Here is a 17,034-nt window from a genome sequence, read left to right as displayed (position 1 = left end):
AGAAATGGAGTAGGAAGCACGAAAAATCTAGAGAAGAAGTTCCAGAATCGGATAGTGCAGAAATCCCAAACTCGGGTTCACCCAACTTAAACGTGGGTCATCAATTCGGATCCACATTGAATAAAGAAAGCATGGATATGGAAGGAGGGCTAATAAGGGAGGGACACATGGATAAGGGTGCTGTGACTGCTGACAATTTTGAAGGAAGCAAAAAAAAGCTGATGCAATCCAATGACAAAAAGCTGCACGGTGCAGCTAAAATTTCTGATGTAACAGGAATGCAGGACATACAAGAGAGATATTTGCTAGAAAAAGGAAAAATTGGAGGAAATGGAAAGGGGAATGAAATCTTGGCGGGCAAAGAAGAAAAACGAGCAAATGAAACGCACTCAACCCAAATGAGCTCAGAGGAAGAAGTTGTAGACGATGGGCTAAAGGCAAAAAAATCGAGGCCCAAATGGAAAAGATGGAAAAGTCAAGCCTGTGATACAAACAAAAAACCTAGTAAAGCTGGGACTTTGGTATCAAAACGATTATGCAGCGAGGTGATGTGGCCTAGTCCGAAAAAGAAAAAAGTCAAAACAGCAAGCCCTGTGAAAAAAGTCTTGGTTGTTAGCCCAACTAAGCCTCTCTCAAAAACTCTCAAACTCAGCTAGGAAGTAACAACTATGGAACTTATGGAGGTGCCTGAACCAATTATGGAGGAATTATTGGCGGAGGCTGGTTGTCAGCCCCGCCGAAAGCAATGAGTATCTTAAGTTGGAATGTTCGAGGTTTGGGGAATACCTGAACATTCCATGAATTAAAAGACATTCTCCAAAAACATCAGCCTCGAATTCTTTTTCTGTGTGAAACGAAATTGGAGTATGGCCACATGATGAATATGGGGAAGAGGCTGGGGTTAGATAATTGTTTTGCTATAGGTAGAAGCGGCATGGGGGTGGTTTGGCAATGCTTTGGAATGAAGACTTGGACTTGGAGATTGCCTCCTATAGTAACCATCACATTGATGCTATTGTCAGAGGGGTAGATGGAAAACAATAGAGGTGCATGGGTATCTACGGGCATCCAGAGGCGGGGCAAAAAAGACATACGTGGACACTCCTTAAAAGGCTTGCAGGTCTATTCACTTACCCGTGGATTTGTTTTGGAGATTTTAATGAAATCTTAAACCCCAATGAAAAAATGGGTGGGAATGATAGAAACTTAAGTATGGTGGCTGAGTTTAGAGATGCAATGAGGGAGTGCAAGTTGGCTGACATTGAGTGTAGAGGGTACCTTTTTACGTGGTCAAATAGATGATTTGGTCCAAATTTTGTTAAAAAAAAATTAGATAGATTTTTTGGGTTGAAGGAGTGGGAAACTGGTTTGTCTGAACTGGTTGCTTATAACCTAGATACATGGTGCTCGGACCACACCCCAATTATGCTGAAAGTGCAAACCAGAATCAGGGGAGTGAATTTTCAGCGAAGAATGATATGTAGGCTACATTATGAGGACATGTGGAGCCCTTATGAAGATTGTAAGCATATTGTTCAAGAAGAGTGGGAAACGAAGGCTTGTTGGGATAAAAATGATCTGGTTCAATGCTTTAACAAAGCAACAAAAGACTCAATGGCTCGGCTATTGTTATAGAATAGGCAACATTTTGGTGATAGAAAGAAAAAAGTGGAGCAGCTGAAGAAAAGGCTGGTGGAGATGAAGCTTAATCAAGTGCATTATGAAGAAGACAATGAGATAGTGAGTTTAGATAAGCGAATTGAGAATTTGTGGATGGATGGGGAGATTTATTAGAGACAAAGGTCAAGAGTTGAATGGCTGAAGGAAGGAGATAGAAACACCAAATACTTTCATGCAAAAGCTTCGTCAAGGAAGTAAAAAAACAGAATTTGGGGAATTATGAACAAGCAGAACAGTTGGGTGGAAGATGAGGAAAAAGTGGACAAACAATTTTGTGATTATTTTGCCGAGCTATTCACCACATCCAATTTTAATTCTGACCACATCTTAGCTGCCCTTGGCGAGTTAGCCCCAACAATCACGGATGAAATGAATCAACAGTTGGACAGCTCATTCTCAGTAGAGGAAATTTACACAACCATATCTCAAATGAGTCCTACAAAGGCGCCGGGACCAGATGGGCTGCCTGCGGCTTTTTACCAGAAGCATTGGCATTTAGTCAGATATGGAGTTATAAATACATGTCTTCATATCCTAAACAATGGAGGTGACATTGCCCTTTTAAATCATACACATATTGCATTAATCCTTAAGGTGTCAAAACCTTCGAGAGTAACCGATTTCCGACCCATAAGCCTTTGCAATTTTATTTACCAAATAGTTGCCAAAACAATTGCAAATAGACTCAAACACATCCTTTACTACATCATAGTTCCAACCCAAAGTGCATTTATCCCGAATAAATTAATCTTGGATAACACTATTATAGGCTATGAATGCTTGCATAAGATAAGACATAGTAAGGGGAAAAAACATGGGCTGGTGGCTCTTAAACTAAATGTCAGCAAAGCTTATGATAGAGTGAAATGGCCTTTTCTGGAACAAATTATGCTGAGAATGAGGTTTTTGCGGAGATGGGTTGATCTAATCATGAATTGCATTACTATAGTTTCTTCTTCTGTTATTGTAAATGGGGTAGCAAAAGGATTATTTTATCCGCAAAGAGGCTTTAGACAAGGCTACCCATTGTCTCCATACCTGTTTATTATGTGTGCTGAAGCTTTTTCCAATCTGATTAGACAGACCGAGCATTAAAAGCTTATCTATGGGTTAAATTTCGGCAAAGACTTGTCTATTTCCCATCTCATGTTCGCGGATGACAGTCTAATGTTTGCTAGAGCAACGGCTGACGAATGTAGAAATCTAAAGAAGGTGTTTGAATGCTATGAGAGGGCTTCGGGTCAAATTTTTAACATGGAAAAATCATCAATGTTTTTCAGTAGCAACACAAAGCCGGAGCATGTAGCAGCAATAAAACATATTTTTCAGCTTAATGTCGTCTCTAAGCACGAAAAATATCTTGGACTTCCATCAATGATAGGGAAAATGACAAAGGGTTTCTTCAACGAGATAAAGCTCAGGGTGCTCAGCAAGATTTCGGACTGGCAGCAAAATTTTTTCTCATGTGGAGGTAAAGAGATCCTTATTAAAGTAGTGGCGCAAGCGGTTCCCACTTATGTTATGAGTGTTTTCAAGCTTCCTCAAAGATTGTGTGCCGATATGCAAAAGGAAATAGCCAAGTTCTGGTGGGGCTCATCGAAGGAGAAAAAAAAACATCCACTGGTTTAGGTGGGAGAATCTGTGCCAAGCAAAAATCAGAGGAGGTTTGGGGTTCAAAGATCTCTCATGTTTCAACCAGGCCCTCGTGGCCAAACAAGGCTAGAGGATCATCCAAAATCCAGGTTCTCTAGTGGCCAGACTCCTAAAGGCAAGATATTTTAAGTATTCATCTTTCATATAGGCAAATTTGGGTTCTAAACCATCTTACATTTGGAGAATCATTCTTTGGGGAAGAGAAGTGTTGAAGAATGGCTGCAGGTGGAGAGTCGGTAATGGGCAACAGATAAATATCCTTAATGGCAGCTGGATTCCTAGACCAACAACTTTCAAACCCATATCACCCCCAAATTTGCTAAAGGAAGCATCTGTGGCGGAGCTTATAGATGACAACAATTGCTGGAAGGAAGAGCTAATCTATCAACATTGTGGTAAAGATGATGCTGAAATAATTGTTCATATCCTCTCCCTAGACAGCAAAATAGAGATACTCTAATTTGACATTATGATAAGCGAGGGAACTATTTAGTTAGAAGTGGCTACCAGCTAGCTTTAAAGTAAAGGCACCAGGACATTCCCAGCTGCTCAAATCAAAACCCCAGTCAATGGAATATCATTTAGAAATTTATGGTCCCTGAAAAAGTAAAGATCTTCCTTTGGAGAGCGGCAAAGAATCTTCTTAGAAATTTATGGTCCCCGAAAAAGTAAAGATCTTCCTTTGGAGAGCGGCAAAGAATCTTCTTCCCACAACAGAAAATTTAAGGAATAAAAGAGTGATGCAAGAGGCAACTTGTCCAATCTGCAATAATGAGATAGAGAGCACAACTCATGCCTTATTGTTCTGTAAATTTGCGAGGAAAGTGTGGAGATACTCCTCCCTGGGAATTGATTTGAAAGTTGAAAATTTCCCTGATGTTATTACTTTGCTTCACCACTCATACCAACATCATAGCAATCTAAATAGTGAGCTAGTTGCATCCTTTTTGTGGGTCATTTGGAATGCTCGGAACAACTGGCTGTTTAATGGGAAGTGTGAAGATCCATCACGACTGATAGCCAAAGCAATGTCTATAGCTGATTCTGTCAAACGAATAAAGCAACCAGAGCACAATTTCTCACTGGAATTGACAAGCATGCAGCAAAACCAATGGAGTCCTCCTAGTGAAGATTGGGTCAAAGTTAACGTGGATGCCGCAATAGATGAGCAAAATAATCTTGCTGGTTTGGGGGCTGTGATCAGGAATTACAGAGGCGAAGTGGTTGCGGCAGCAGTAAACACTGTCAAAAGCTTTGGAGATGTGGAGATGTATGAAGCAAAGGCTGCTCTGTGGGGAATTCAAGAAGCTATTAAGGCAGGGGCATCTTCAATCATTTTAGAATCTGACTCGAAGAGGGTGGTAGAGCTAATAAACAGCAAGCAAAGCACCTCAACAAAGCTTTTTTGGGTGATCTTTGACATTCTAGAAGCCAAGAAGAGTTTCCAGAATTTCAAAGCTTAGCATGTAGGGAGGACTTGTAATAATTTAGCTCATGACCTAGCTAAGTTAGCTCTTAGAAAGTCGGAATCTTGTATATGGCTGGATGAATTTCCAGTTGAAATCTTGTATTTGTTCTCTTCTTAAGGCAATGAAAGGAATACTTTCTTTTTAAAAAAAAAATTATTTTCATTATTAAAAAAAAAAGTGGTTTTAGCGCGATACAGCGTCTCCTGATTGTCCAGTCAAACAAACTACGTGCATGAAAACAGAGAAAATACAACATAAAATACAATATACATGCAAATTAAACAGTCCATAATTAAAGATAGGTAGCTAGAGAGAAAAGGAGATGCTGATGAAGGCAAGGTGACGTGTGTGGCGGCTGCGGCATGATGGAAAAGAGGCGAGCTTCAAAAAAGAGTCGGCCACTCATTCACTGGTGCCATTTCTCACGACGACAGCAGCCAAACGTGGGGTCGTCGAGTCAAAGTTTCCACTTAATTCAATAATTAATTTTTATTTAACCTACTGATCAGCGTCCACAGTTATTAAACAAATCGTATACTACTCCTTAAATCAAAAGTAAAAGTGGCTCCCCGAGTAGCAATATAGTCAAAGAATTAATATAGCTCCACTTACACACACACACACACACACACATATATCAAAAGATAAGAGCGAGCTAGAATAAGTAATTTGTTAGAGATGGGTGAGATTTCGAGCCCAGCAAGTACAGCCATTTCAGCTCCTCCATCACCGTTGCCTGATTCAGCCCCTAGAACACCAAGAAGCCCGTTGGCTTCGCGTTTAATGACACCAATTGTCAGCCCTATGAAGAAGGCGATTACAAGTGTGCATGGTTACTTAGAAGAGGTTGGTCAATTCACCAAACTTGACCCTCAAGACGCTTGGCTTCCCATCACTGAATCCAGGAATGGCAATGCGTACTACTCAGCGTTTCACACTCTCAGTTCAGGAATCGGTGTTCAGGCCCTCGTTCTTCCTCTAGCCTTCACTACTCTCGGCTGGTAAATAATAAATTTGTCTGTGATCATGATCATAATCATAATTAGGTTTTTAGTTTTTCTTTTCGTTCTTTTTTTCATTTTTAATCTATTTTGTTGTAGAACTTGTAATGTAAAATGAACCTAATCATAATCATATTTTGCAGGACCTGGGGAATTATATGTCTCTTATTGGTTTTCATATGGCAGCTGTACACTTTATGGTTACTGATTCAGCTGCATGAATCGGAATCTGGGACACGCTACAGCAGATACCTCCGTCTTTCAATGGCAGCTTTTGGTAAGCAGCGTCCTATATGGTACAAGAAGTACATAACAGGCTTTAATTTGGTGTTGATCATGACTTACGTGCAATTCTTTTTTGTTTTTTAAAAAAAATACAAATTCTCATAAATAAAAAAAATACAAATTTGGTAAACGACAGTCAAAGCTATATATATATAGAGAGAGAGAGAGAGAGAGTAAGCCTCATAAGACGGTGTGTGATTCGTTGGAGAGCTGTAATAGTTAAATAGAAAAATTAAACCCAAAAAAAAAGACAAAATAATTAATTAATACTTTAACACCATTCCTTCAGGCTATATCATTTTTCTTTGTTGAAGACAGATGAATACGGCTTAGTCGTAACTTGAGACTGAAAAAAGCACATAAAGCTTAAAAGCAGTAACGCGAGTGAACCCTCATCATGATCAACCAAAACCGGCAAGATAGGATCACGGAAAATCTCTCCACCAGCTGAAAAGACCTGGATTACCTTTACAGTTACTCCATCAGTATTCACCTTAATTGATAATCAATTTCTTCGGATCCCGAAGAATAAGCCAAACCCAACTTCTTCATCATTTCCCTATCAACACCATAACAAACAAGGGAAGCTGCTTGCAAAGTACCTTATATATGTCCTAAATAATCAGCTTGAATACAATACTGGCTTACCTGCACTTCCGTTTAATGAAACACAAAAGGCCAATTAATAATTAACGCATGATTGCGAGATTTTTAGGTGAAAAACGAGGGAAGCTGCTTGCTCTTTTCCCAATCATGTATCTATCAGGTGGCACGTGTGTGATCTTGGTCATGATAGGAGGTGGCACGTTGAAGACATTTTTCGAAATCGTGTGTGGTGCTAGTGAGACATGCAACGTTACTCGTTTAACAACTGTAGAGTGGTACTTGGTGTTCATTTGCGCAGCAGTTGTTTTGGCTCAACTTCCCAACTTAAATTCAATCGCTGGGGTTTCCCTGATCGGAGCAATCACTGCCGTTAGCTACTGTACAATCATTTGGGTTGTGTCCGTCATTAAAGATAGGCCCGTGGGTGTCTCCTACGAGCCGGTGAAGGAGATATCAGACGTGGCTACCATTTTCAGTATTCTCAATTCACTTGGGATAATCGCCTTCGCTTTCAGAGGCCATAATCTTGTGCTCGAAGTACAAGTAAAGTTCAACCTTTTCATTCAAAGAAATGGCAATATATTCAATTAAAAATATATATTGAAACTGATGAATTTTGAAAAATTATAATTATGACGATATTGTTACAGGGGACCATGCCTTCTACTGCAAAGAAACCTTCGCGTATCCCGATGTGGAGAGGAGTGAAGTTCGCATATTTGATTATTGCGATGTGTTTGTTTCCTCTTGCAATAGGCGGCTATTCCGCATATGGAAATTTGGTGAGAGCAAAGCCAATACCGTCTCTGTTGTCTCTGTTTACTTTTCTTTTGTTTCTTTAAGGCTAATGATATATATGATGCTTACTGCCAGATGCCTGGAAATGAAGGGATGTTTGATGCCTTGCACAAATACCATAATCATGACACATCAAAAGTGCTTCTGGGATTGACAAGCTTATTTGTTGTGATTAGCAGTCTCAGCTCATTTCAGATTTTTGCTATGCCGGTGTTTGATAATTTGGAATTCAAATATACTAGCAAATATAACAAACCATGTCCATGGTGGCTCCGCTCGGGTATTAGAGTCTTCTTTGGAAGCGTCGAATTCTTTATATCAGCGGCACTTCCATTCTTGCGCAACTTGGCTGCGTTGATTGGAGGGATTGCATTACCCATAACCTTAGCGTATCCATGCTTCATGTGGATCCACATTAGAAAGCCCACCACATATAGTGCAATTTGGGGTCTCAATTGGGCATTAGGAATTTTAGGAATGGTTCTCAGCATTCTAGCGGTTATTGGAGCAACATGGAGTTTAGCTACCATGGGAATTGAATTTCACTTCTTCAAGGCTCAATAGTAGGGATGGCAATGGGGAGGGGAGGGGAGGGGACCAATCTCCCCGTATCCATTCCCGATATTTTGCGTATGTCCTCGTTCCCTCCCCATCCCCGTCAAAATTATTTAAGAGAATCATCATCACCTCCCCGAATAATAACAGGAGATCCCTGAATAACTAATACATTTTGTTTGTTTTCGATTTTAAGTTAATCATATTAAAATAAAAAATTCAAATAAAAATAAAGTTCAAAATATATCTTACATTAATATCCATTACAAAAGTCACATACATTAAATTAGTAAGTAACTCAGCATGTAAGGGATACAAACTATCATGAATAAATTAATAGCCTAATACAAAATTTTTACAAATAAAATCAAATTTATATTCAAAATTAACTTTTCAATGGTGGCATTGGCACTTTATAAATGTGGACTATTCATTTTATAGCACAATAGTTAAGTCGAAGCAAATCAAGAGCAAATATTATATTAGATTATATATTAAAATTGTGATTTGCTGTGAGCAATTATAACATCTAAAAATAAATAAAAATAGATTTAAGATAAATAAAAAATAAATTTAAGTTTAAAATATTTAATGAATATTAAAATTAAAACAAAAATTTTGGACTAATAGAATCTGTCCGGTCTTTTTAATGTCCTAAATAAAAATTTAGAACTTTAATTAGTTAATTAGGCCTAAAAGTTTAATAATATGAATATTTTGATATTTTTTATTTTTACCAATACTTATAATTTTAAAATTCAAATTTTATTATTTATTTACTAATAATTTAAAAAATAAAAATTAAATTAAAAATTAAAACGGAAAAATGGGTAGGAGATGGGGATTCCACCTCATCCCCGTCCCCTCCCCGAATAAGAAATTGGGTAAAAAAATTTCTCCATCCCTTCCCCGAATAAGAAATTGGGTATGAAATTATCCACATACCCTCCCCGAATGGGGAAAATCCCCGAAAATACCCGTCCCTGTGGGAATTTTTGCCATCCCTACTCAATAGAAGCAACAGCCAGAGGGAACATGCTTGCTCTGGGACTTTAGTTGATTACTAAAGTCCCCAGTGAAGTTCAGCCTACAGTTATGATCGAAGCAACAAATTAGCAAACGACCACTCCATTTCCTGACGTTATCTCCTAATATTTCCTTGCTTCAGAAACAAGAAATGTGACCAAAATATATCCAATTTTATTACTTATGGCAAAATGAACTCAAGACAATCCATTCAGCAACTCATAAATTATAAGATATCACAAAAAGGAAAATCATCTTTTGGCAATTTCATAAATAATCAAATTTTGACAGATTTCTCAAAGCCACTGTTTATATGGTAATGTACTAGTGAGAAAGACATCTTCTACAGACCGTCTTCATTTATGAGACATCCCAACTTTACATTTTGAGTGATAAATGCACATTACTTTGATAACCAACTGTTGAAGTGATCATGTCAGTCATTCTTCAATCAATGTGCTCTGGGTGCAACAACACAATCAAATAAACCAATGCAAGCTCAGACCAAATGCACGGACCAATAACTTTCATGATTTACAGAACAAAAGTTGGGTACTTGAAAAAACTTTTCAACTTGTATTGTTCTACATAGACAATGGAAGAAGCATCCTTCGTTTCTTCTTCCTAGCCAATCTCACTTGTTTTGTAACTTTCATGCATAAAAGCAGTAGCATTGTGATGCTTACTAAGATAATAGCGAGTCGCATATGCCTAAAGTATAATGAAACTGCTGAAAAGACCAGGAAAGCCAGAATGACGAGTTCCCATATTACGAATATCACAACGTCCACCCTGCATCCACAGCAAGCGGGGAAAAAGACACAACCACTATTATAAGCGTTCTTACCAAGAAACACCAAAGCGAAAACAATAAATGCAAAGTTTAAATTAGAGCTCCCTAAACAAAGCTGTAGATGAGATGAAAAAAATATATTTGAACAGAAATAAAATCGAGCATGCCCATATAGTTACCAACGTGATATAAAGCCAATGATTACTCACACCCCTTCACAATACAATTTCAATCCTCTGAAATAAAACAACATATCCTATTTTATGTGGCAGAAGCTTGACCTAACAAAAGCAAGAAATAAACACCTGATCCGTGCTAGTTCAACGGTTATCAGCAGTAAAATCATTTCGAACTAAAACAAAAGTTCAACCTCTTTATCCCACTGTCGCCTCCTCAAATCCCTAACCATTGACCAATCACCCACAGAGAATATTCTTAAATTTGCCTCATTTTCTAGATATATTCTTATCTTCTCTTTACCTCCACACATCCATACAATCATCATTTCCTCAGCCATAATTAAATGCCATTTTTGAGGCAGCAAGAAAAAATCAGGCAAAAACTATTTTCTTTCAAAATCTTATCACACAGCAAAGAATTCAAAAGTTATAGTTGGAAGTCACAAAAACTAAAGGGAATTTGAAAATATGAATACATTATTTTAAGTGGCACTGTGAAAAGGCATCTTAAGATTGCACAAATTAGAAAGCACGGAATTTATCTAATCGCATCACAAACACCACATCAAGTTTTGCACCAACAGATTTCTTGCACTTTCATATGTTAACCATAACCATTGCGTGGAATAAGCAATCCAATAATTTACCTTTTTTTTAGCATCAAAAAATTATTTATTACCAACTTTTTGGCTAACCTACATTTAAGGATTCGAATTAAAACTAATGAAAATTCTCTAAATCAATCAATCCAGCTAAATGCTAAATTTGTAACAAGTGTTTGAATTAAAACAACGATAATTTAATCGCACAATCAAACGACAAAGAAAATATCAAAGCAAATGTTCATAGCCGTAAAATTATAAAATAAATGCCAAATTAAGAGGAAAATTAAAATACCTAGAAGAAGAGATATTAGAAGTGGAAGAGAAGAAAGAGACAGAGGCCCATTCGTGCTTCGATCGATTTTGATATTCCCTCAATTGTTCTGCCAGATTTGATCGCGTTATCATCGCTGCCTTCACCTTTGTTTGTCAGTCAAGAATTTGCTTTACGAATCGTTTGCGAGTGGAGATTTCGCAGAGCCAAAAGACGAATTGAACGATGCACTGATACAAGGACAGAAGAGAGAGCATCACCGTTCAATTGGTTTAGGCACTGGCTTCATTTGCGTGCACCCTCTCCCACGATAATTTTGTCCTTTTTCTTTTAAGTTTGTTGAATCTCAAAATTTATAGCCTTTTTAAATTTTAAACCTTGTTTAATTAAGCTTGCTTTCTAAAACAGAGCCGGCAGCTTTGACGGGTTGAACTTGGCTCGTCAGAATTGGGCTACGTTTTAAGGCCCTAACCCAATCGTGACTCAAAAAAGCAAAAAACAGCAAACTCCCTTACAAAAATTAGCGCACTCTTTTACTTGGGGTTATAGTCTTTTCGGGCAATTTTTTAAGCCGAAGGACTTTATGATAAACCCAAAATGGAAACACCGCAAGAACCCTCCGATAACGCAAACGACGATGTCGTTTCCGACGAGTCTTCGCCGGAGACCGATGCAACGCTCTCTCCCAGTCAAATCGAAACCCAGGCGGAAACTGATGAGCTCCAGAACGCCACGGAAACAAATACTGCACTCGAGGCTCCCGTTTCGGACTCGCTAGACGACTCTTCTGATCCAATTCCAGAAGACCAACAGCCCCAAAACCCTAACCCTGCCGAGCCGGGCCCGCCCCCGAGGAAACGACGCCGTAGAAAGCGCTTCTTCACCGAAATCAACGGCAATCCATCCTTGGCGAGGAACCGACGCCCCAGATTCTCCTGCCTTGCTAAAGAAGTCGACACCGAAGCCCTAATTGCAATCTCAGTTGGTTTTCCAGTTGATTCACTTACTGAAGAAGAAATCGAAGCGAATGTAGTTTCCAAAATTGGAGGTACCGAGCAAGCTAATTACATTGTCGTGAGAAATCACATTCTATCACTCTGGAGATCGAATGTTTCTGTCTGGTTGACGCGTGAGCAGGCGCTCGAGTCAATTCGTTCCGAGCACAAAACCCTAGTTGACTCAGCGTATGATTTTTTACTAGAACATGGGTACATCAATTTCGGGCTAGCGCCGCCTATTAAAGAAGTGAAATTGGGGTCATTTGGTAGAGTGGAGAGGGGTAATGTGGTGATCGTAGGTGCTGGTCTTGCGGGGTTAGTTGCGGCGAGACAGTTGATTTCAATGGGGTTTAAAGTAGTCGTTTTGGAAGGCAGGGAACGTCCCGGTGGACGTGTCAAGACACGCAAGATGAAGTGTGATGGAGTGGTGGCTGCAGCTGATGTTGGTGGGAGCGTCCTCACTGGAATAAATGGGAACCCTCTTGGTGTTCTTGCTAGACAGTTAGAATTGCCACTTCATAAGGTGAGAGATATTTGTCCTTTGTATTTACCTAATGGTAAAGCAATTGATGCTGATATTGATTCTGGAGTAGAGGTATCGTTTAATAAATTGTTGGATAGAGTTTGCAAGCTTAGACATGATATGATTGAGGAATTTAAATCTGTAGATGTTCCATTAGGCGTTGCACTTGAAGCTTTTAGAAATGTTTATAAAGTTGCTGAGGATTTGCAAGAGAGAATGCTCTTGAATTGGCATTTAGCAAATTTGGAGTATGCAAATGCTTCCTTGATGTCTAATTTGTCAATGGCTTATTGGGATCAGGATGATCCATATGAGATGGGTGGTGATCATTGCTTTATTCCTGGAGGCAATGAACGGTTTGTTAGAGCACTTGCTGAGGATCTTCCAATATTTTATCAACGGACTGTGCAGAGTATTAGATACGGTGTTGATGGGGTTATGGTTTATGCTGGTGGGCAGGAGTTTCGCGGGGACATGGTTCTTTGTACAGTACCATTAGGTGTGCTTAAGAAGGGAACAATTGAGTTTGTACCTGAGCTTCCTCAGCGGAAGAAAGATGCAATTCAGAGATTAGGATATGGATTGCTTAATAAAGTTGCAATGTTGTTTCCACATAATTTTTGGGGTGGAGAGATTGATACATTTGGGCATTTGACAGAAGATTCAAGTATGAGAGGTGAGTTCTTTTTATTTTATAGCTATTCTTCTGTATCAGGAGGTCCACTTCTCGTGGCTCTTGTTGCTGGGGATGCTGCGATTAAGTTTGAGGAAATGTCACCGGTAGAGTCTGTGAATAAAGTATTAGAGATACTGAGAGGTATTTACCATCCAAAAGGAATTGTTGTTCCAGATCCAGTTCAGGCAATCTGTACTCGTTGGGGGAAGGATCGATTCTCATATGGGTCTTACTCTTATGTTGCCGTTGGTTCTTCGGGTGATGATTATGATATTCTTGCGGAGACTGTAGGGGATGGGAGAGTTTTCTTTGCAGGGGAAGCAACTAATAAACAATATCCGGCGACAATGCATGGAGCCTTTTTAAGTGGGATGAGAGAGGCTGCTAGCATACTTAGAGTGGCCAAAAGGAGGTCATTGGCTCTAACTAATAAAGCATATAATGAGAGTGAGGACAATGGTAATTTGGATAAGTTGTTTGAGACCCCTGACCTGACGTTTGGGAGCTTCTCTGCGTTGTTTGATCCAAAGTCTATTGATCTAGAATCTGATGCCTTGTTAAGGGTCAAATTCCAAGGTGAAAATTTTGATTCTGGTCATCTCTGTCTCTATGGTTTGGTAACAAGGAAGCAGGCCGTTCAGCTGCGTGAGTTAGATGGTGATGGTAACAGGATGAAAATGTTACATGATAACTTCAGGGTGAAGTTGGTTGCGAGGAGAGGTGTATGTAATGCTACGGAGTCTCTTATTACAAGAATTAAAGCAACTAGATTCAGCCTAAATGACGGGGTTTGAAAAGACTCTGGGCACGGAAAAGATAAGATTTTTCATTTGCTTTGAGAAATAGGTAGAAGTAGTTGACTCTCTAGCTTCCCACATTTTTTCCTCTCTTGATTCATTAAATTTAAGATGGAGAAAGCCAAAATTCAATTTTGTGGATACTTGCAGATTCACAGGACTAGAGATATTGGATTTGAATTTTGAACGTGATTTGATTTCATTGCAAGTATTTGTCTTTTTAATTAACTACATCATTGTTGTAACTGTAAGTCATGAAATGAAGCTGCTTTCAATTTGACCATCCTAATAATCTCCTCAAGTGAGGTTTCCACTTTCAAAATTCCTTTGTATCCTCTTAACTTTATTCGTTCAAAACCCCCCCTTGAATTGCATGCATAACAGAAACTCTTCTCCCCCCTAAAATGTCTCCGCCAACGCAAGTACAAACAGACTTGAAAACGAATGCAAACCCAACTCCGAAAACCATGATACTAAACTAGGCACAAAATGGGCTTTAGACATAACTAGTCTAACCCAAACTTCCCCATGTCTCAAGAGTAGTTCGTCAGAACTTGGGATGTGGGCGGTGTAATTCCGTGGCCCTCCTTCAGTGGGGGAGTAAGGGAAGTAGGGAACGACTCTTCAACAGTGTCAGAATACTTTTGTCGAATATGAATAAAGCTCCCTCTGGCTCTGACAGTTACCCCATACACTAAAGAAAAATAAATGAGAAACTCACACCCGCCTGCCTTTACGTAGCTCATTACGAATTGGCTACTAATGACATTCGCTATCTACTAGATGATTAAGTTATTCCCCAATATAAAATGAATGATTTACCTAGTTTCACAGTAGCAGACAATTAGAACCAGTCACGTGCTAGCGTTCAAATACGGGCACAAAAGGCCACACAAAATGGTACTATTGTGAAAATAATTTTTTCTACTTTAGAAAGGAATTAGCGACATCTTAACCGGCCAAATGTCCGCAAGCAACCCCAAAGCAAACGCTCCTTGGTAAGGTGCAACGTTTGAAAGCATCAACTTAACTCAGCCCAGTTATAAAATGAATTTGCCCAGGAAAGTAGAACACCAACCAGTAAGCAGTCGCGCAAATCTCGAAACTCCTACACTTCTTCACATAGACGCAACTGCCACGTGGCCCCCACCTGAAAGTATTAGCTGGGCCTCCACACCGACCTTTCGCTAATTTATCCTCTCAAAGACCGACACTTTCGGGTCCCACCGAGGACAACCATTCACGTTCTTCTTACACGTGGCACCTCTTCTTTCGGTCGTATCCCAGCACCACCATTACGGTACAGCGTGTCTCCCTCTCCATTTTTCTACTTTCTTCTTTTGTCCGTTAAATCGCCGTTCTCCTCTTTTCAAGCCGCTCCACTCGCCTTAAGGATTCGACACGTTCAGCGATAGACAGCTGTCAATAAAACAAAGCGAATAATGGTTTTTAAGTTATTCGAGAGAGTGGATTGGTTGTTTTCTGCTTTGTCTTAAGGTACACGTCGGTCACTGGAGCTAGTTGTGATTGGCTAATCCAAATGGGCTTTTATATTCTCTTAATCGCGTCAGATCCGCGTGGTGTGACACTATAAAAGCACACGTACTCTGTGTCTTAAGTAAGCAAAAATTCCTTAAAGAAGCTCGAAAACTTACTTTATTGCACATACCACATATCTCTGTGTTCTTGTCCGTTGATCTGTTGTTAAAAATTGTTGTTTGTGAGTGATAATTGACAAGTATGGCTGAAGAGATCAAGAAGCAGCAGAAGAGCCATGAGTACGAGCCGAGTGTTGGGACGGAAGGTGCAGTGGAGACCAAGGATCGCGGGATGCTTGATTTCTTGGGGAAGAAAGAAGAGGAGAAACCTCAACATCACGATCAGGGGGTGATCGCCACCGAGTTTGAGAAAGTTCATGTCTCTGAGCCTCAGCCAAAGGTAGAGGAACACAGGAAGGAGGAGAAAGAGGAAGAGAAGAAGCCCGGTTTCTTAGACAAACTTCACCGATCCACCAGCAGCTCTAGCTCTGTAAGTTTCTGTTTCTTCATTTGTTAATCATCTTAATTTATGATAAAAAAATAAAAACAATCTGAACGAATGATCCTAAGTATCGTATTTTAAATTGTTTTTTTGGTGTCTGTGTGTGTGTGTGTGCAGTCAAGCGATGAGGAGGAGGGCGATGATGAGGAAAAGAAGAAGAAGAAGAAGGAAAAGAAGGGACTGAAGGAGAAGCTCAAGGAGAAAATATCAGGTGAGAAAGAAGAGGACACGACAGTCCCTGTCGAGAAACTTGATGATGTCCATGCTCCCCACCACCAGGAAGAAGCCCATCCTGAAGAAAAGAAAGGATTTCTCAACAAGATCAAGGAGAAACTACCAGGACAGCAAAAGAAACCTGAAGATCATCAGGTCCCTTCTCCTGCTGCTGCTGAGCACCCCACATCAGTCGAGGCTCCTGAGGCAGAGGCCAAGGAGAAGAAGGGCATATTGGAGAAACTCAAGGAGAAGCTCCCTGGCTACCACCCAAAGTCTGAGGACGAAAAGGATAAGGACAAAGAAACTGCTGCCCATTAATTAAGAAGATTAAATTTGTAATGTGTTTGATACAATTACTGTTTTTGCCGGTCTCCTGTTTGTGCGGTTTGTTCAGTTCTTTCTCCTTTGTAATGCTTTTTTTTTTTTTTTTTAATTTGCCTTTATTACCATTTGATTTTATGCTTAATGTATAAGTGCTGTTTATGTACTTGGATGAATAACGTGAAATAGTTTCATTGCTGTATGAGTTTTGGTAAACTTTGGTGTGAACGCTGGGTACCACCTGCGTGCTTGTAAATTGTAATGATGCTTTGATTGCTATAAAGCCCCCCCCCGCCCGGTGCTTTCTTTTGTTAATGAATTATTAAAGTTATGAAAAACACTGATTGCGGATAAGTCGACATCATGCACGTAAATTGTGGACCTTTGTAGACGTGGACCCTGGGAAGAGCCCAGAATACTCATCAGTCTGACGTTGCAAAATCTGACACGATTCATAGATCTGAGTTTTGATGATTAAATTTATACAATTACTGGATAAGTTGGTTCATGTTAATCTTATTAATCACTGTACTAGAATTAAG

The 17,034-nt window shown here is 39.5% G+C and overlaps 5 protein-coding genes across 5 annotated transcripts; 4 read left to right on the top strand and 1 right to left on the bottom strand.

Annotated features, from left to right (window-relative positions):
- The first annotated feature begins 4,073 nt into the window (after positions 1 to 4,073).
- On the top strand, positions 4,074 to 4,796 carry LOC112098225. Its single transcript, XM_024183878.1, has one exon. It carries the CDS (start codon positions 4,074 to 4,076, stop codon positions 4,794 to 4,796), a length of 723 nt encoding a protein of 240 aa, XP_024039646.1.
- Positions 4,797 to 5,480: 684 nt separating this feature from the next.
- Positions 5,481 to 8,056, top strand: LOC18042449 (lysine histidine transporter-like 8). The gene is made up of 5 exons (XM_006435253.1): positions 5,481 to 5,803; positions 5,947 to 6,080; positions 6,804 to 7,237; positions 7,345 to 7,476; positions 7,568 to 8,056. Exons 1-5 carry the CDS (start codon positions 5,481 to 5,483, stop codon positions 8,054 to 8,056), a joined length of 1,512 nt encoding a protein of 503 aa, XP_006435316.1.
- Positions 8,057 to 9,316: 1,260 nt separating this feature from the next.
- Positions 9,317 to 11,260, bottom strand: LOC18042448. Its single transcript, XM_006435252.2, has 2 exons — positions 10,943 to 11,260; positions 9,317 to 9,865 (listed from the first exon to the last, which is right to left on the bottom strand). The coding sequence occupies exons 1-2, from the start codon at positions 11,053 to 11,055 to the stop codon at positions 9,658 to 9,660; spliced, it is 321 nt and encodes a 106-aa protein (XP_006435315.1). The 5' UTR covers positions 11,056 to 11,260; the 3' UTR covers positions 9,317 to 9,657.
- A 68-nt stretch (positions 11,261 to 11,328) lies between these two features.
- LOC18042447 (lysine-specific histone demethylase 1 homolog 1) lies at positions 11,329 to 14,237 on the top strand. Its single transcript, XM_006435251.2, has one exon. The coding sequence runs from the start codon at positions 11,519 to 11,521 to the stop codon at positions 13,910 to 13,912; it is 2,394 nt and encodes a 797-aa protein (XP_006435314.1). The 5' UTR covers positions 11,329 to 11,518; the 3' UTR covers positions 13,913 to 14,237.
- A 774-nt stretch (positions 14,238 to 15,011) lies between these two features.
- LOC18042192 (phosphoprotein ECPP44) lies at positions 15,012 to 16,805 on the top strand. Its single transcript, XM_006435250.2, has 2 exons — positions 15,012 to 15,943; positions 16,073 to 16,805. Exons 1-2 carry the CDS (start codon positions 15,656 to 15,658, stop codon positions 16,487 to 16,489), a joined length of 705 nt encoding a protein of 234 aa, XP_006435313.1. The 5' UTR covers positions 15,012 to 15,655; the 3' UTR covers positions 16,490 to 16,805.
- Positions 16,806 to 17,034: the final 229 nt, after the last annotated feature.

The sequence above is a fragment of the Citrus clementina genome, unplaced genomic scaffold (genome assembly GCF_000493195.1).
Source record: "Citrus clementina cultivar Clemenules unplaced genomic scaffold, Citrus_clementina_v1.0 scaffold_5, whole genome shotgun sequence".
NCBI classification, from domain to species: domain Eukaryota; kingdom Viridiplantae; phylum Streptophyta; class Magnoliopsida; order Sapindales; family Rutaceae; genus Citrus; species Citrus x clementina.
The sequence above is the reverse complement of the archived record's forward strand: the minus strand, read 5'-3'. Positions and strand labels throughout refer to the sequence as shown.

Excerpts from the sequence above, each read along its gene's own strand:
- LOC112098225 (XM_024183878.1), top strand. The coding sequence starts at position 4,074 with ATGCAAGAGGCAACTTGTCCAATCTGCAATAATGAGATAGAGAGCACA.
- LOC18042449 (XM_006435253.1), top strand. The coding sequence starts at position 5,481 with ATGGGTGAGATTTCGAGCCCAGCAAGTACAGCCATTTCAGCTCCTCCA. Across the intron at positions 6,081-6,803 it reads TCTTTCAATGGCAGCTTTTG|GTGAAAAACGAGGGAAGCTG; the intron begins GTAAGCAGCGTC and ends CGAGATTTTTAG. Across the intron at positions 7,477-7,567 it reads ATTCCGCATATGGAAATTTG|ATGCCTGGAAATGAAGGGAT; the intron begins GTGAGAGCAAAG and ends GCTTACTGCCAG.
- LOC18042448 (XM_006435252.2), bottom strand. The coding sequence starts at position 11,055 with ATGATAACGCGATCAAATCTGGCAGAACAATTGAGGGAATATCAAAAT. Across the intron at positions 9,866-10,942 it reads TCTAATATCTCTTCTTCTAG|GGTGGACGTTGTGATATTCG; the intron begins GTATTTTAATTT and ends CTGTGGATGCAG.
- LOC18042447 (XM_006435251.2), top strand. The coding sequence starts at position 11,519 with ATGGAAACACCGCAAGAACCCTCCGATAACGCAAACGACGATGTCGTT.
- LOC18042192 (XM_006435250.2), top strand. The coding sequence starts at position 15,656 with ATGGCTGAAGAGATCAAGAAGCAGCAGAAGAGCCATGAGTACGAGCCG. Across the intron at positions 15,944-16,072 it reads CCACCAGCAGCTCTAGCTCT|TCAAGCGATGAGGAGGAGGG; the intron begins GTAAGTTTCTGT and ends GTGTGTGTGCAG.